This window comes from Eubalaena glacialis, chromosome 10, assembly GCF_028564815.1.
Source record: "Eubalaena glacialis isolate mEubGla1 chromosome 10, mEubGla1.1.hap2.+ XY, whole genome shotgun sequence".
NCBI classification, from domain to species: domain Eukaryota; kingdom Metazoa; phylum Chordata; class Mammalia; order Artiodactyla; family Balaenidae; genus Eubalaena; species Eubalaena glacialis.
Genome location: NC_083725.1, coordinates 54,664,513 through 54,682,430, shown reverse-complemented (window position 1 = coordinate 54,682,430; position 17,918 = coordinate 54,664,513). Strand labels below are relative to the sequence as shown.

The 17,918-nt window shown below is 38.0% G+C and overlaps 1 protein-coding gene across 1 annotated transcript in view; it reads left to right on the top strand.

The window, feature by feature from the left end:
• Window positions 1-3,314: 3,314 nt before the first annotated feature.
• TYR (tyrosinase) overlaps window positions 3,315-17,918 on the top strand; it is a 110,386-nt gene continuing 95,782 nt past the window's right edge. The window contains exon 1 of the mRNA XM_061202738.1: window positions 3,315-4,133. Within this exon, the coding sequence (XP_061058721.1) occupies window positions 3,315-4,133 (819 nt within the window). The remainder of the gene's footprint in view (window positions 4,134-17,918) is intronic.

Here is a 17,918-nt window from a genome sequence, read left to right as displayed (position 1 = left end):
GCTCGGGTGTTAACACGTACAATAACCTCCCAGGATAGGACAGAACACTTTCAAATTCTGAAAACTAGAGACACCTAGTGAATGTACATCTAGAGTTCAGGGAGGAAGCAATCTAAATGCGGTTTGACATTTTAAAAGTTTGTGCTTTTTTTAAAAACTGAAATAGAGTTTATTTATAACATTGTGTTAGTTTCAGGTGTACAGCAAAGTGATTCAGATATAGATAGATAGATAATTCTTCAGATTCTTTTCCCTAATAGGTTATTATAAAATATAATATATAATTTTTCAGATCCTTTTCCCTTATAGGTTATTACAAATTACTGAATATAGTTCTCTGTGCTATACAGCAGGTCCTTGTTGTTTATCTATTTTAGATATAGTAGTATGTATATGTTAATCCCAAGCTCCTAATTTATCCCTCCACCCCCTTTCCCCTTTGATAACCATTAGTTTGTTTTCTATGTCTGTGGGTTTATTTCTGTTTTGTATATAAGTTCCTTTGTATCATTTTTTTAATTTTTAGATTCCACATATAATTGATATCATATAATATTTGTCTTTGTCCGACTTACTTCACTTAGTATGATAATCTCTAGGTCCATCCATGTTGCTGCAAAAGGCATTATTTCATTCTTTTTTATGGCTGAGTAATACTCCAGTGTGTGTGTGTGTGTGTGTGTGTGTGTATGTGTGTGTATACCACGTCTTCTTTATCCATTCATCTGTTGATAGACATTTAAGTTGCTTCCATGTCTTGGCTATTGTAAATAGTGCTGCAGTGAACACTGGGGTGCATGTATTTTTTGAATTACAGTTTTCTCCGAATATATGCCCAGGAGTGGAATTGCTGGATCATATGGTAGCTCTATTTTCAGTTTTTTAAGCAACCTGCATGCTGTTCTCCATAGTGGCTGTACCAATAGACATTTCTCTAAAGAAGTTTGTATTAACAATAAGACAGTTTTACAAATAGGCCAGAGGAGATAGTGTCCTATATTTGAGAGTAATAAGGAGGTCTGTCGATGTCAGGATATCAACTTTCTGAAGGAAACTAAGAGGACAAAGTACATTTTAGCCATTCCTCTAAGCATGCTCTGAAGATTATGAAAAAGAGACTTGGGAGAGTAGACACAGAAGCCCAGTGGTGTGATGGAGGCTTTCTAAGTTATTCACTGGGAAGCCTGATGGGAGGCAAATATAAAGCAAACTTCTTAATTAAACTGAACATGAGAAGTTAAATTCTGTCTGCAAGTAGATGCAACAGAATTATAAAAGGCCACATGTGGTTATAAGTAACACAGAACCAAGACTCCCCAGGGACAAGAAGCCCTGTGTTAATCTCTCTGGGGCTCTGAAAGAAGGAAGAAAAAAGATTAAGCCTCCTTGTGGAGATCATGTGATGACTTCCTGATCCCAGCCAGAGGCGGCATTTCCATGGAAACTTCTCTTCTCTTCTTCTTCTCACACACACTGCTCCTTCTACCTAAAAAGGCTGCTTTGAGTCTCAAGGGAGTTGTAGGGAGGAGACTTGATGTTTCTTCTAAATAATGAGAAAAATTCCAGCAGAATGGGTAGAGAGCAGAAAGGCTGACATTCCAGCATCACATGTAGCGATGACCTTCCCTGGATCCCTACAGCTAAGACTGCAGACACTGCTGCTTTCCTCAGAGCTTTCACTTTCTCTCACTTGTTCCTCAAGTTCAGGGGACCACCAGCTTTAAGTATGGAGCAGGATAAGGAAGGAAGTCTCACAGGGGCAACTTTGACTTGACTACTCTCATCCTGTAACTCTTCAACTCACCTTAGTACAAACCACTTGATTTTTAAGCCCCTCCATGGATTGGGCCCAGGTTTAATTCCCTATAGCATGGGGGCGTATCTGAAGCCAATGCTCCAACTCAGCAGATGAAGTACAGCTCTCACCTCTCTACAGTTTCCCCTGCCTGAAGTATTGTCTCCATTCTCATTTGTCTTTCCAAATTATGTTTATCCTTCAAGGTTTGGCTCAAGGGGTACTCCCATAATAAAATTTGCATACTATTATCCAAAACTATGCAGTCCTTTCCAGTATTCTCAGTTCACAAATATGTCCCTCCATTAAAAGTCTGATGTTCTTATTTTCTATACTACTCATTTGAAAACTGGTGTAGTGGTAAAATAATATTTTTATCCATGCATTTCAATTTATCTAGCTCACTATACACACAGAGAAAAAAATCTTGAAAAAATTTGCATGATCAATAAATATTTGTTGAATAAATATATCAGTCCTTATTCACTCACTACATTGAGAACTCCTTTGCAAGACCATATTGCAAACAAAATTTCAAATGAATTCCTGATTTCCAGAACTTATGGGCTAAACAAGATCGTTATAGCATTAAAATAAGAAAAATACAAACTACTATATATAAAATAAATAAACCAGAAAGATATATTGTACAGCACAGGTAATATAGCCAATATTTTATAATAACTTTACGTGGAGTATAATCTATAAAAATATTGAATCACTATGTTGTACACCTGAAACTAATATAATATTGACAATCAACTATACTTCAATTAAAAAAAAAAAGAGTTTCCTTTGGAATATTCACTAGTACATGTTTCCAAAATAAAGCAGACCACCCAGCTATCAAAGTGACCTCTCATTAATAATAGTCAGAAAATGAGCGATTAGACAGCAAGCAAGCAGCTAGCATCAAGATAATCAGGAAGTGTATCAGAAAAAAATTTTTCTTCTGATACTTTGTATAAAACAAATAACCTTCAGATATAAGAAATAACCTCTAGGCTCTGAAAAGTGTCTCTTTCTGCAAAGACGAATTCTACCAATGCTGTGGCCTATTAACGGTCTTTGAGAAACAAACCATCTTGCACCCAAAATCTCTAACACTGCTTGACTTTTCTTAATAAAAGAAGCTCTATCCTGACATGGCTTCTCATTTGCAAATGTAAAGCATCACTAATTTTATAGTCAATTAACTGGGTTTATTTAGATCAGGTGGGATTATTATTATTATCCTAACCATAAGAATTAAACTATTAATGGTGAATAGTGTTTCTCACTTTAACATAGGCCTATCCCACTGGTGGGATACATGCCAACTCCAAGGAAAAGTTAGTCATGTGGCTTTCAGAAGATGAAAGCTTAAGATAAAGACTGAGAGTGTTTGATGCTGGAGGTGGGAGTGGTATTATATAGGTCTTAGCCAAAACATGTGATAGTCACTGAAGGGGTAGCTGGAAAGAGAAGTGTGTGGCTCAATTAACCAGCTCAGGCAGACCCTGTGAGAACTAGAGGAAGAATGCTCCTGACTGCTTTGTACTGCCTGCTGTGGACTTTCCAGACCTCTGCTGGCCATTTCCCTCGAGCCTGTACCTCCTCTAAGAACCTGATGGAGAAGGAATGCTGCCCACCATGGGAGGGTGACGGGAGTCCCTGTGGCCAGCTTTCAAGCCGGGGTTCCTGTCAGGACATCATTCTGTCCAAGGCACCACTTGGACCTCAGTTCCCCTTCGCAGGGGTGGACGACCGGGAGTCTTGGCCCTCCGTCTTTTATAATCGGACCTGCCAGTGCTTTGGCAACTTCATGGGATTCAATTGCGGAAATTGTAAGTTTGGCTTTTGGGGACCCACCTGCACAGAGAGGCGACTTTTAGTGAGAAAAAACATCTTTGATTTGAGTGTCCCAGAGAAGAACAAATTTCTTGCCTACCTCACTTTAGCGAAACATACTACCAGCCCAGACTATGTCATCCCCACAGGCACCTATGGCCAAATGAATAATGGATCAACACCTCTGTTTAATGACATCAACGTTTATGACCTCTTTGTCTGGATGCATTATTATGTGTCAAGGGACGCACTACTTGGGGGCTCTGAAATCTGGAGAGACATTGATTTTGCTCATGAAGCACCAGGTTTCCTGCCTTGGCATAGACTCTTCTTGCTGCTGTGGGAAAAAGAAATCCAGAAGCTGACAAGGGATGAGAACTTCACTATTCCATACTGGGATTGGCGAGATGCAGAAAATTGTGACGTTTGCACAGATGAGTACATGGGAGGGCGCAACCCTGCAAACCCTAATCTACTCAGCCCAGCATCCTTCTTCTCCTCTTGGCAGGTAAGATGTGCTGGACATATAATATCAGAGCATAAAAGAACCATAGCAATCACTTCTTCTGGAAGATCTTCATAAACACCTTTCCCATCTCTCCATCTCCTGCCAAGCCTAGAAAATTTTCCCTGTCAAGAGCTCTCAGCATACCTTGTATTTTCCCTTTATAGCACACTTCACAATTGTAGTTCCAAAGAGATTTGTGTGGTTATTTGTCTAATATCCTCTACTTTGTTCCTAAAATCTAATGAATAAAAAGTACTTGGTTCATCACTGTATCTCCTAGCACCTGGGATGGTACCTGGCAAATGGTAAGAGCTCATGAAGTATCTGTTGAACCAATGGATGAATGAATACTTAGCTGATTAGGTAAATAAATGATTTAGGTCAATGTTTCTGAAATTTTCTTCACAATAAATTTTATACATTGTACAAATTAAAAATACAAATTCCTATCCTTATCCCAGGAATCCCATTGATAAGAATCTTCAAAGGAGGGTCCTGGGAAGACCTCATTTACTAAATGTCTATGGTGATTATCACCATCAGCAAAATTTGGGGAATATTACTTAGATTAAATTTTCTTTTAAAAAAATATATGAAGACCCTGAGGCTCAAACAGGTAAATAATGAAAATAGCTAATATTCATCAATCAATTAGCATGTATGAGCCCCTGTTGTGTTTATGTGCCTTAATTCATTTAATACTCTTACTAATCATTCCCCATCTCAAAGATTTAAAAAAACCAACCTGAGGTATAAAGACATTAGGTAACTTGTACAAGATCGCAGAACTAGTAAGTAGCAGAGACAAGATTTGTTCTCAGATAGCCTGGCTGCATGACAACCCTATAATATTGGGTTGGTCAAAAAGTTCATTCGGGGTTTTCTGTAACATCTTATGGAACAACCTGAACAAACTTTTTGGCCAACCCAATATTTCCAAGGACATGTCTGCTATGATGTCTAAAGGATCTGGCCATCCTACCTCACTTTTTTCAATAAGATGCAGAAGAAATTATAATTTTTTCCAAAATATGTGCAAACTTTTGAGGTACAAGATAAGGGATTGTTATTTTGAAGTTTAATTTCTGTTTCTCCTATTCTGATTTTTTTCACTCTGGATTAGGGGCAAAAGGTAGCCAAAGAAATATGCTTTTAATTATGTATCATTTTAAAACCATAGGTGGAAGGAATGTTTTTCTGCCTGTATTCCAAACATTTCTAATACAGCACTTTTGACTAGCAGTGCTTTATGGAACTAAACCCCAATATTTAAATGAGATGGGAAGAATCTTGCATTCTTACCCGGCACTCTGCAATTTTGAAATGTGGATGGCTTCCCATCCGCCCCCCTGCACTAAGTTCACACACCTTCCAAATGGAGCCTATTGAAGCTCATTGAAAATGACCACTGTAATGGCTTGTGTCACTAATGTCAGCTATTTACCAAGAGAAAGGAGTGTATTTGTGCAGGAAAGGCTGGTAAAATTGTGCTTCAAAAAAAAAATCTATTTCAATAAGCCTTCAGACCTCCTACCTTAATCTATAAAGTGCAAAACTCTCATCTAACTCTCACATCCTCCGTTATTGCTTAAAATATGGTTAAGCTTGGATGCGGGATTTTCAGTCAGTTATAATGCTTTCCTTAACTGCTTTTCTTGACCCAGAAAAACTGGAGGATTATCTAAATTACCAAAAAGTCACAGCATCCACACTGAAGCTTAATAGGCAAATACTAATTGATATTAATTACATTAGATGTAGGCTTCTTGGAAGTACCTAAATTATGTTTCTAATTTTTTCTATTCATTTATTGATTATTGAGTGGAAATTTTTTCTGTTTTTTTCTCCTTTACAATTGTGTCCAGTTTTACTTCTAAATAAAACTTTTTGGGTCTAGTAGGTAAACACTAAGTTGAAATTGTTACAACATTAGATTCGATATTGTTCTATGATTAAACTACTGTGTAGTAACTGGTGGTAAAAATAAGATTAGGAAATACAGAGGACAAAGACCACTGAAGAAAAATGAGCAAACGACGATTTAAATAAGGAAGGTGAAATGAGTGAACATTTACGTTCACCTACCGTGAGTGGTGTCATTGTGTGAGGTGACAGTCAAACCCAATTCTAGTTGGCTGTTTCCATTCCTTTGCAGAGCATCTCTGGTTAAAGTCCTTTAAAAATGAAGATCAGTTATTTATATTGACTTAATTCAGCAGTTCTCAGTATCTTCTAAATCACTTAGGAGCTTAAAAAATTGCATGTACTCCACCCATCTACCTTCTGCCAGAAAATCATAGTCAGGGGGTCCACTGTGAAGTCCAAGCGTCTGTATTTTTAAAAACTTCTACTGTAATGCTAATGCACAGCCCCCACTAAGAATCATTGATTTAATTAATATGGAAATTGTTTTGGTATCTCTTTCACTTTACAAACTCAGGTTCTATAATAAACACACCACTAGTTTAAATGCTTTTGCCTGAATTGAACACTCAAATCAAGAACTAGACGGTTTTATGTGAGATGATGAGACCAAATATCTTCCGGACTTGGTGAGTTCATTAATATCTTCTTAATTAGTTAGACTCAGCCCCTTAGGTACAAAGCCTCCTGCTTTTTCTTGATTTCAGATATCTTTTACTTGACACACAAAAAAATAGAGTTTTTAGATTTATTAACTCATAAGATTTATTAACTCTGAGCTAAGAGACCTTCAGTGGTGTGTAGTGTACTGCCCACATTCTGTAAAAGAAGATAGTGAGACCCCGAAAGCTAGGATGATTTGTCTAAGGTCACACAGCTGAGGACTAAACCCCAGTGCCTTTGACTCCAATGCTGTTTCAAGTTAACCATGTTGTTTCCTATTTTTAAGGAGCCATTTAGGCTTGGAAGGGATAAAACAAGCCACTGATTTATGGATGTGAATTCTGACTTGTAGTCACTTTAACTCCCTTAAAATTCAGTTGCACAGACAACTGGGGCAGATATTCTGATGTAGTCCTTTTCATTCATGTTAGAGTGAAATTATTCCATTAGACGTTTATTTATCCACATCCCTTACTCAGGTAGAATTGACCTTCACCCTTTTGCACTATCATTATACTTTGTACAGATTTATATCATAGTACCTATAATTCTTCAATACATGTAATTGTTTTCAAACCTATCTTTGTCTAACAGACTGCCATCTGCTCCAATGTAGAAACCATTTCTAATTTATCTTTATGTCCACAGAGTCAGGAACATAATATATACATGGAATGGGCTTTGTCAATATATGTTGAATTGAACAAAATTGAAAATCATAGAAATGTTAGCTCCAGTGCTAACACACATAAAAAATTAAACTCTGCATAGACATAGCTAGATTTCCAGAACATTAAGCCATTATTTATATCACTGGATCCCCAAGGCCAAGGACACAATTATGCCAAAATAAGCAGTAACTTATTGTCTGGAATAAAACATTTTGTGTAGCTCTCTCTAGGCTTATGTGTGTGTGTGTGTGTGTGTGTGTGCATGCAAAAAATGAAAGCACACATAGAGAAGATCAGGCAAGTTACAACCTGAGTGCTACTTAGGTGAGATTAATAATATTTACCGATAAGGTTTTTTATTCAATAAAATAATATATTAAAAATTATGTGCTTAATGTTAGTTTTCATAGAAAGCCTATATTCAGAACTCACATGCTTTTTTTGTATATTTGTTCCTTTATTTTTTGGTTTGTTTAATGCCAAGAGCTTTTAAACTAGAAGCATGTTTGTCATCAATTAAAGCAGTCCATTATTTTTGGAGGTGGGGGGTGAACATTAAAGTACAAATACCTGTGCTCAACAGAGTTAGATCCAATGTTATGCAAGCAGCAGATAAGCTAGCCGTAAGAAGGAAAGGGTAGCTGTCATGATGGATCAAAATAAAGAGAAAAAACTTTTCCAAGATGATGGGCATGAGTGAAGTGTGACCAGGGAATTCACTCATCAGGTGAAAAGCATATCACATGGAAGCAAACAGTAGGAAGAAAAAAAAAGTTACATTTCAGCAGAGAGTCATGGGTTTAGGTAACCATGGCAACAGCTCAGTGAACTAACAGCTTCTCTTTTTTCTTTATGAAAAAGATTCTGTGGAATGTAATAGGGTTTACATTTTTATTTAGATAAACCTCTAATGTCATGATAGAATTTTTGCTCCTAAAGCTTTTTTTTTTTTTTTAACATCTTTATTGGAGTATAATTGCTTTACAATGGTGTGTTAGTTTCTGCTTTATAACAAAGTGAATCAGTTATACATATACATATGTTCCCATATCTCTTCCCTCTTGTGTCTCCCTCCCTCCCACCCTCCCTATCCCACCCATCTAGGTGGTCACAAAGCACCGAGCTGATCTCCCTGTGCTATGCGACTGCTTCCCACTAGCTATCTATTTTACATTTAGTAGTGTATATATGTCCATGCCACTCTCTCACCCTGTCACATCTTCCCCTTCCCCTTCCCCATATCCCCAAGTCCATTCTCTAGTAGGTCTGTGTCTTTATTCCCGTCTTGCCACTAGGTTCTTCATGACCTTTTTTTTTTTTTTTCCTTAGATTGCATATATATGTGTTAGCATACTGTATTTGTTTTTCTCTTTCTGACTTACTTCACTCTGTATGACAGACTCTAGGTCCATCCACCTCACTACAAATACCTCCATTTCGTGTCTTTTTATGGCTGAGTTATATTCCATTGTATATATGTGCCACATCTTCTTTATCCATTCATCTGATGATGGACACTTAGGTTGCTTCCATGTCCTGGCTATTGTAAATAGTGCTGCAATGAACATTGTGGTACATGACTCTTTTTGAATTATGGTTTTCTCAGGGTATATGCCCAGTAGTGGGATTGCTGGGTCGTATGGTAGTTTTATTTTTAGTTTCTTAAGGAACCTCCATACTGTTCTCCATAGTGGCTGTATCAATTTACATTCCCACCAACAGTGCAAGAGTGTTCCCTTTTCTCCACACCCTCTCCAGCATTTATTGTTTCTAGATTTTTTGATCATGGCCATTCTGACCGGTGTGAGATGATACCTCATTGTAGTTTTGATTTGCATTTCTCTAATGATTAATGATGTTGAGCATTCTTTCATGTGTCTGTTGGCAATCTGTATATCTTCTTTGGAGAAATGTCTACTTAGGTCTTCTGCCCATTTTTGGATTGGGTTGTTTGTTTTTTTGTTATTGAGCTGCATGAGCTGCTTGTAAATCTTGGGGATTAATCCTTTGTCAGTTGCTTCGTTTGCAAATATTTTCTCCCATTCTGAGCGTTGTCTTTTGGTCTTGTTTATGGTTTCCTTTGCTGTGCAAAAGCTTTTAAGGTTCATTAGGTCCCATTTGTTTATTTTTGTTTTTATTTCCATTTCTCTAGGAGGTGGGTCAAAAAGGATCTTGCTGTGATTTATGTCATAGAGTGTTCTGCCTATGTTTTCCTCTAAGAGTTTGATAGTGTCTGGCCTTACATTTAGGTCTTTAATCCATTTTAAGTTTATTTTTGTGTATGGTGTCAGGCAGTGTTCTAATTTCATACTTTTACATGTACCTGTCCAGTTTTCCCAGCACCACTTATTGAAGAGGCTGTCTTTTCTCCACTGTATATACTTGCCTCCTTTATCAAAGATAATGTGACCATATGTGCATGGGTTTATCTCTGGGCTTTCTATCCTGTTCCATTGATCTATGTTTCTGTTTTTGTGCCAGTACCAAACTGTCTTGATTACTGTAGCTTTGTAATAAAGTCTGATGTCAGGGAGCCTGATTCCTCCAGCTCCATTTTTCGATTTCAAGATTGCTTAGGCTATTCGGGGTCTTTTGTGTTTCCATACAAATTGTGAAATTTTTTGTTCTAGTTCTGTGAAAAATGCCAGTGGTAGTTTGATAGGGATTGCATTGAATCTGTAGATTGCTTTGGGTAGTAGAGTCATTTTCACAATGTTGATTCTTCCAATCCAAGAACATGGTATATCTCTCCACCTATTTGTATCATCTTTAATTTCTTTCATCAGTGTCTTATAATTTTCTGCATACAGGTCTTTCGTCTCCTTAGGTAGGTTTATTCCTAGATATTTTATTCTTTTTGTTGCAATGGTAAACGGGAGTGTTTTCTTAATTTCACTTTCAGATTTTTCATCATTAGTGTATAGGAATGCAAGAGACTTCTGTGCATTAATTTTGTATCCTGCTACTTTACCAAATTCATTGATTAGCTCTAGTAGTTTTCTGGTAGCATCTTTAGGATTCTCTATGTATAGTATCATGTCATCTGCAAACAGTGACAGCTTTACTTCTTCTTTTCCAATTTGGATTCCTTTTATTTCTTTTTCTTCTCTGATTGCTGTGGCTAAGACTTCCAAAACTATGTTGAATAATAGTGGTGAGAGTGGGCAACCTTGTCTTGTTACTGATCTTAGAGGAAATGTTTTCAGTTTTTCACCATTGAGACCGACGTTGGCTGTGGGTTTGTCATATATGGCCTTTATTATGTTGAGGAAAGTTCCCTCTATACCTACTTTCTGCAGGGCTTTTATCATAAATGGGTGTTGAATTTTGTCGAAAGCTTTCTCTGCATCTATTGAAATGATCATATGGTTTTTCTCCTTCAATTTGTTAATATGATGTATCACGTTGATTGATTTGCATATACTGAAGAATCCTTGCATTCCTGGAATAAACCCCACTTGATCATGGAGTATGATCCTTTTAATGTGCTGTTGGATTCTGTTTGCTAGTATTTTGTTGAGGATTTTTGCATCTATGTTCATCAGTGATATTGGCCTGTAGTTTTCTTTCTTTGTGACATCTTTGTCTGGTTTTGGTATCAGGGTGATGGTGGCCTCGTAGAATGAGTTGGGGAGTGTTCCTCCCTCTGCAATATTTTGGAAGAGTTTGAGAAGGATAGGTGCTAGCTCTTCTCTAAATGTTTGATAGAATTCGCCTGTGAAGCCATCTGGTCCTGGGCTTTTGTTTGTTGGAAGATTTTTAATCACAGTTTCAATTTCAGTGCTTGTGATTGGTCTGTTCATATTTTCTATTTCTTCCTGGTTCAGTCTCAGCAGGTTGTGCATTTCTAAGAATCTGTCCATTTCTTCCAGGTTGTCCATTTTATTGGCATAGAGTTGCTTGTAGTAATCTCTCATGATCCTTTGTATTTCTGCAGTGTCAGTGGTTACTTCTCCTTTTTCATTTCTAATTCTATTGATTTGAGTCTTCTCCCTTTTTCTCTTGATGAGTCTGGCTAATGGTTTATCAATTTTGTTTATCTTCTCAAAGAATCAGCTTTTAGTTTTATTGATCTTTGCTATTGTCTCCTTCATTTCTTTTTCATTTATTTCTGATCTGATCTTTAAGATTTCTTTCCTTCTGCTAGCTTTGGGGTTTTTTTGTTCTTCTTTCTCTAATTGCTTTAGGTGCAAGGTTAGGTTGTTTATTCGAGATGTTTCCTGTTTCTTGATGTAGGCTTGTATTGCTATAAACTTCCCTCTTAGAACTGCTTTTGCTGCATCCCATAGGTTTTGGGTCATCGTGTCTCCATTGCCATTTGTTTCTAGGTATTTTTTGATTTCCCCTTTGATCTCTTCAGTGATCACTTCGTTATTAAGTAGTGTATTGTGTAGCTTCCATGTGTTTGTATTTTTTACAGATCTTTTCCTGTAATTGATATCTAGTCTCATAGCGTTGTGGTTGGAAAAGATACTTGATACGATTTCAATTTTCTTAAATTTACCAAGGCTTGATTTGTGACCCAAGATATGATCTATCCTGGAGAATGTTCCATGAGCACTTGAGAAAAATGTGTATTCTGTTGTTTTTGGGTGGAATGTCCTATAAATATCAATTAAGTCCATCTTGTTTAATGTATCATTTAAAGCTTGTGTTTCCTTATTTATTTTCATTTTGGATGATCTGTCCATTGGTGAAAGTGGGGTGTTAAAGTCCCCTACTATGATTGTGTTACTGTCGATTTCCCCTTTTATGGATGTTAGTATTTGCCTTATGTATTGAGGTGCTCCTATGTTGGGTGCATAAATATTTACAATTGTTATACCTTCTTCTTGGATTGATCCCTTGATCATTATATAGTGTCCTTCTCTGTCTCTTGTAATAGTCTTTATTTTAAAGTCTATTTTGTCTGATATGAGAATTGCTACTCCAGCTTTCTTTTGATTTCCATTTGCATGGAATATCTTTTTCCATCCCCTCACTTTCAGTCTGTATGTGTCTCTAGGTCTGAAGTGGGTCTCTTGTAGACAGCATATATATGGGTCTTGTTTTTGTATCCATTCAGCCAGTCTGTGTCTTTTGGTGGGAGCATTTAATCCATTTACACTTAAGGTAATTATCAATATGTATGTTCCTATTCCCATTTTCTTAAATGTTTTGGGTTTGTTATTGTAGGTGTTTTCCTTCTCTTGTGTTTCTTGCCTAGAGCAGTTCCTTTAGCATTTGTTGTAAAGCTGGTTTGGTGGTGCTGAACTCTCTCAGCTTTTGCTTGTCTGTAAAGGTTTTAATTTCTCCATCAAATCTGAATGAGATCCTTGCTGGGTAGAGTAATCTTGGCTGTAGGTTTTTCTCCTTCATCCCTTTAGGTATATCCTGCCACTCCCTTCTGGCTTGCAGAGTTTCTGCTGAAAGATCAGCTGTTAACTTTATGGGGATTCCCCTGTGTGTTATTTGTTGTTTTTCCCTTGCTGCTTTTAATATGTTTTCTTTATATTTAATTTTTGATAGTTTGATTAATATGTGTCTTGGTGTGTTTCTCCTTGGATTTATCCTGTATGGGACTCTCTGTGCTTCCAGGACTTGATTAACTATTTCCTTTCCCATATTAGGGAAGTTTTCAACTATAATCTCTTCAAATATTTTCTCAGTCCCTTTCTTTTTCTCTTCTTCTGGGACCCCTATAATTCGAATGTTGGTGCGTTTAATGTTGTCCCAGAGGTCTCTGAGACTGTCCTCAGTTCTTTTCATTCTTTTTTCTTTATTCTGCTCTGCAGTAGTTATTTCCACCATTTTATCTTCCAGGTCACTTATCCATTCTTCTGCCTCAGTTATTCTGCTATTGATCCCTTCTAGAGTATTTTAATTTCATTTATTGTGTTTTTCATCATTGCTTGGTTCCTCTTTAGTTCTTCTACGTCCTTGTTAAATGTTTCTTGCATTTTGTCTATTCTATTTCCAAGATTTTGGATCATCTTTACTATCATTATTCTGAATTCTTTTTCAGGTAGACTACCTATTTCCTCTTCATTTGTTAGGTCTGGTGTGTTTTGACCCTGCTCCTTCATCTGCTGTGTGTTTCTCTGTCTTCTCATTTTGCTTATCTTACTGTGTTTGGGGTCTCCTTTTCACAGGCTGCAGGTTCGTAGTTCCCGTTGTTTTTGGTATCTGTCCCCAGTGGCTAAGGTTGGTTCAGTGGGTCGTGTAGGCTTCCTGGTGGAGGGGACTAGTGTCTGTGTTCTGGTGGATGAGGCTGGATCTTGTCTTTCTGGTGGGCACGTCCACGTCTGGTGGTGTGTTTTGGGGTGTCTGTGGCCTTATTATGATTTTAGGCAGCCTCTCTGCTAATGGATGGGGCTGTGTTCCTGTCTTGCTAGTTGTTTGGCATAGGGTGTCCAGCACTGTAGCTTGCTGGTCGTTGAGTGAAGCTGGGTCTTGATGTTGAGATGGAGATCTCTGAGAGATTTTCGCCATTTGGTATTACGTGGAGCTGGGAGGTCTCTTGTGGACCAGTGTCCTGAAGTTGGCTCTCCCACCTCAGAGGCACAGCCCTGATGCCTGGCTGGAACACCAAGAGCCTTTCATCCACAAGGCTCAGAATAAAAGGGAGAAAAATAGAAAGAAAGAAAGGAAGAGGATAAAATAAAATAAAATAAAGCTATTATAATAAAAAATAAGAAAAAAATTATTAGGAAAAATTTATTAAGAAAAAAAATTTTTTTAATTTTTTAAAATAAATTTATTAATTTTTTATAATAAAAAATAAAAAAATTATTAAGAAAAAATTTATTAAGAAAACAAAACTTTAATTTTTTTAAAATAAAAAATAAAAAACTTATTAAGAAAAATTTTTTAAAATAAAAAATAAGGAAAAATTTATTAAGAAAAAAAATTTTTAAGTAAAAAAAGAAAAAAAAAACAAAAACAGACGGACCGAACCCTAGGACAAATGGTGAAAGCAAAGCTATACAGACAAAATCTCACCCAGAAGCATACACATATACACTCACAAAAAAAGGAAAAGGGGAAAAATTAATATATCCTGCTCCCAAAGTCCACCTCCTGAATTTGGGATGATTCGTTGTCTATTCAGGTATTCCACAGATGCAGGCACATCAAGTTGACTGTGGAGATTTAATCAGCTGCTCCTGAGGCTGCTGGGAGAGATTTCCCTTTCTCTTCTTTGTTCGCACAGCTCCCGGGGTTCAGCTTTGGATTTGGACCCGCCTCTGCGTGTAGGTCGCCTGAGGGCGTCTGTTTTTCGTTCAGACAGGACGGGGTTAAAGGAGCAGCTGATTCGGGGGCTCTGGCTCACTCAGGCCGCGGGGAGGGAGGGGTACGGATGTGGGGCGAGCCGGGGGCGGCAGAGGCCGGCGTGACGTTGTACCAGCCTGAGGCGCGCCGTGCGTTCTTCCGGGTAAGTTGTCCCTGGATCATGGGACGCTGTCAGTGGCGGGCTGCACTGGCTCCCGGGAGGGGCGGTGTGGAGAGTGACCTGTGCTCGCACACAGGCTTCTTGGTGGCGGCAGCAGCAGCCTTAGCGTCTCATGCCCGTCTCTGGGGTCCGCGCTGATAGCTGCGGCTCGCGCCCGTCTCTGGAGCTCGTTTAGGCGGCGCTCTGAATCCCCTCTCCTTGCGCACCGCGAAACAAAGAGGCAAGAAAAAGTCTCTTGCCTCTTCGGCAGGTCCAGACTTTTTCCCAGACTCCCTCCCGGCTAGCTGTGGCACACTAGCCCCTTCAGGCTGTGTTCACGCCGCCAACCCCAGTCCTCTCCCTGCCATCCGACTGAAGCCCGAGCCTCAGCTCCCAGCCCCCGCCCGCCCCGGCGGCTGAGCAGACAAGCCTCTCGGGCTGGTGAGTGCTGCTCAGAGCTGATCCTCTGTGCGGGAATCTCTCCGCTTTGCCCTCCGCACCCCTGTGGCTGTGCTCTCCTCCGTGGCTCCGAAGCTTCCCCCCTCCGCCACCCGCAGTCTCCGCCCGTTAAGGGCCTTCCTGGTGTGTGGAAACCTTTCCTCCTTCACAGCTCCCTCCCACTGGTGCAGGTCCCGTCCCTATTCTTTTGTCTCTGTTATTTCTTTTTTCTTTTGCCCTACCCAGGTATGTGGGGAGTTTCTTGCCTTTTGGGAGGTCTGACGTCTTCTGCCAGCGTTCAGTGGGTGTTCTGTAGGAGCAGTTCCACGTGTAGATGTAGTTCTAATGTATCTGTGGGAAGGAAGGTGATCTCCGCGTCTTACTCTTCCGCCATCTTGCCCCGAGGTCCCGCTCCTAAAGCTTTTAATAACTGGTTGTTTGTTGCTATTTCTTTATGTTTAAGAGAACACTAAGTTCACTTTCTCCATTAATACATCTGTTTCTTCTTTCTATATCTCCCTTTTTTCATTTGACTTGGGACAGCTTGATCTGTTTCCCCCAAATCATATGTTATAAGTCACCTGTGTTGAAACAGAAAAAGAACAAATTCCTCATCAGAAGACTTCTGCCACATACCAGATTCTACCTCTGCTACTTACCAGATGTTATTGGACAAGTTATTTGGAATCTTTGACCTTTGTTTTTTTTCTCAACAGAAAAAAATGGAGTGCAATTATCATATATGTGTGTTTTCTGTGTTGATGAAAATACTAAATGGAATGGAAAGTAGAATAATGCAGTGGAAAGGGTATAGTCTTTTGAGTCATAAAAACATGACTTTTGTAACTTACTTAGCTACAAAATCCTGGACAAGTTACTTAATTATTCTGAGACCTTTTTTTCTTTAAAATTAGAATAACATATCTTAAAGCATTATAGTAAAGGGATTCAGTGAAATCTGTTAATGTAAAATGACTAGTTTAGTATCTGACATATTCTTTGAGTTCCATGTATGGAAATTATTATAATATATCTTTACATGATATATTGATGATAGTTATTATAATAATGACTATTCATCCAGTGTTACAGAGTCAGGGTTAACAATTTGGTGGCCTGCCCAATGGTCTTGTATTCAATAATAATATAATAGCTGCCATTATTAAACACTCTATACTTGGCACTATATACTAAATGCTTTACTTGGGTAAAATTATTTGATCCTTCATAAAAAGTTGTTATAGCCCCCATTTACAGATGAAAAACCTTGATATTCAGAGAGCTTAAGTAATTTGCTCAATTTGGAAACCATGTCTGACTGCAATCTCCATGATGATAACCATAGTGATAACACTTCCTCCTACCCTGCCTCTCCTTCTGTATCAAATATAAAAACAATAATTTGAGATTAAGTTTTTCAAATTATTTCTGGAAATGGGGTAGATTTCTTCCTTGTTACTAATACATTGTCATCTGAACATTTAGCCACTTGGCTGTTGGCATTTCAGCAAAAATAGTTTCATTCAAACCTCTCTAATTTAACTGAGTCTGCTGTAGGAGTCTTTTAGGCAGTAGGATCTTTTGAAAATATCCTGATATGGTTTATTATTCAAACAGGAATGAAAATGATTTCATCTATATACCCGCTGTGATGTCTAGTTAATTGACATTTTAAAGGAATCCAATATATTACACTCAATGCAAAAGTTAAGTTAGCTTTATTCAACCATCCCTAAGCCATTTACAGGCAGTCATAAATCTACTGGATATAGTTTTGGAATCAGGAGGACTGTGGATTAATGTTCTAGTCCTGGCTCTGAACATCATATGACCTTAGACAAGTCACCCAACAATTCAAGTTCTCAATTATGCATGGATAAAAGGATCGAGGAATGTCATGAAGTATGAAGAAAACTAGAAACTGACATCTGTTGAGCCAGAAACTGCATTTTATTAACATAATAATAATAAATATAATAAATTATGCATTAATATGTAATATTTATTATTTCATATTACAGTTGAAGAAATTGAGACTCAGCAAGCCTAAATAACATACTCATTGCCCCATTGCTAGTAAGTAGCTGAGCCAGAGTTGAAGCCCACACCTACATGAATTTGGAAACTAATTCTTTTCCAACACACAACCCTTCAATTCATAAATGATATCTCAGTGATCAGAAATTAGAAGCTTCTCTAAGTGTCTGTTGTATAACACAGTAGCAGCCATTCCCGGGGGGGCAAGGCTCATTCAGTTCCATCTGACGGTGATTTAATTTGCTTTTACATTCTTATAGATTGCCAACTCACTGGAGCAGGAGACTGATAGGATTGTTTTAATTATTCCTAACTGTGGTGCAAGCAGTTGACCAAGAAAACTTCACTTTTAAAATATTGTTCCATGTGCCTTGCCTGTTGCCCATAAAATTATTAATCATAATACAGGGTTTTAGATCCTACTAGCCTTTTATACTCTTCCACACTCAGTTTCCTCATCATTAAAATAGGGATAAAATCATATAAACCTACAAGGTCATTTGTGAATTTAAAAAAATGTACACAGAGATGCCTTCCCTATTGAGAGTGGGGCCTCAGTATATATTTAATACAAATGATACATTTTTGGAAGTATCTTCTAGGGCAAATGTTGGTATCAGTAACAGGACTAGCTAAAAACGA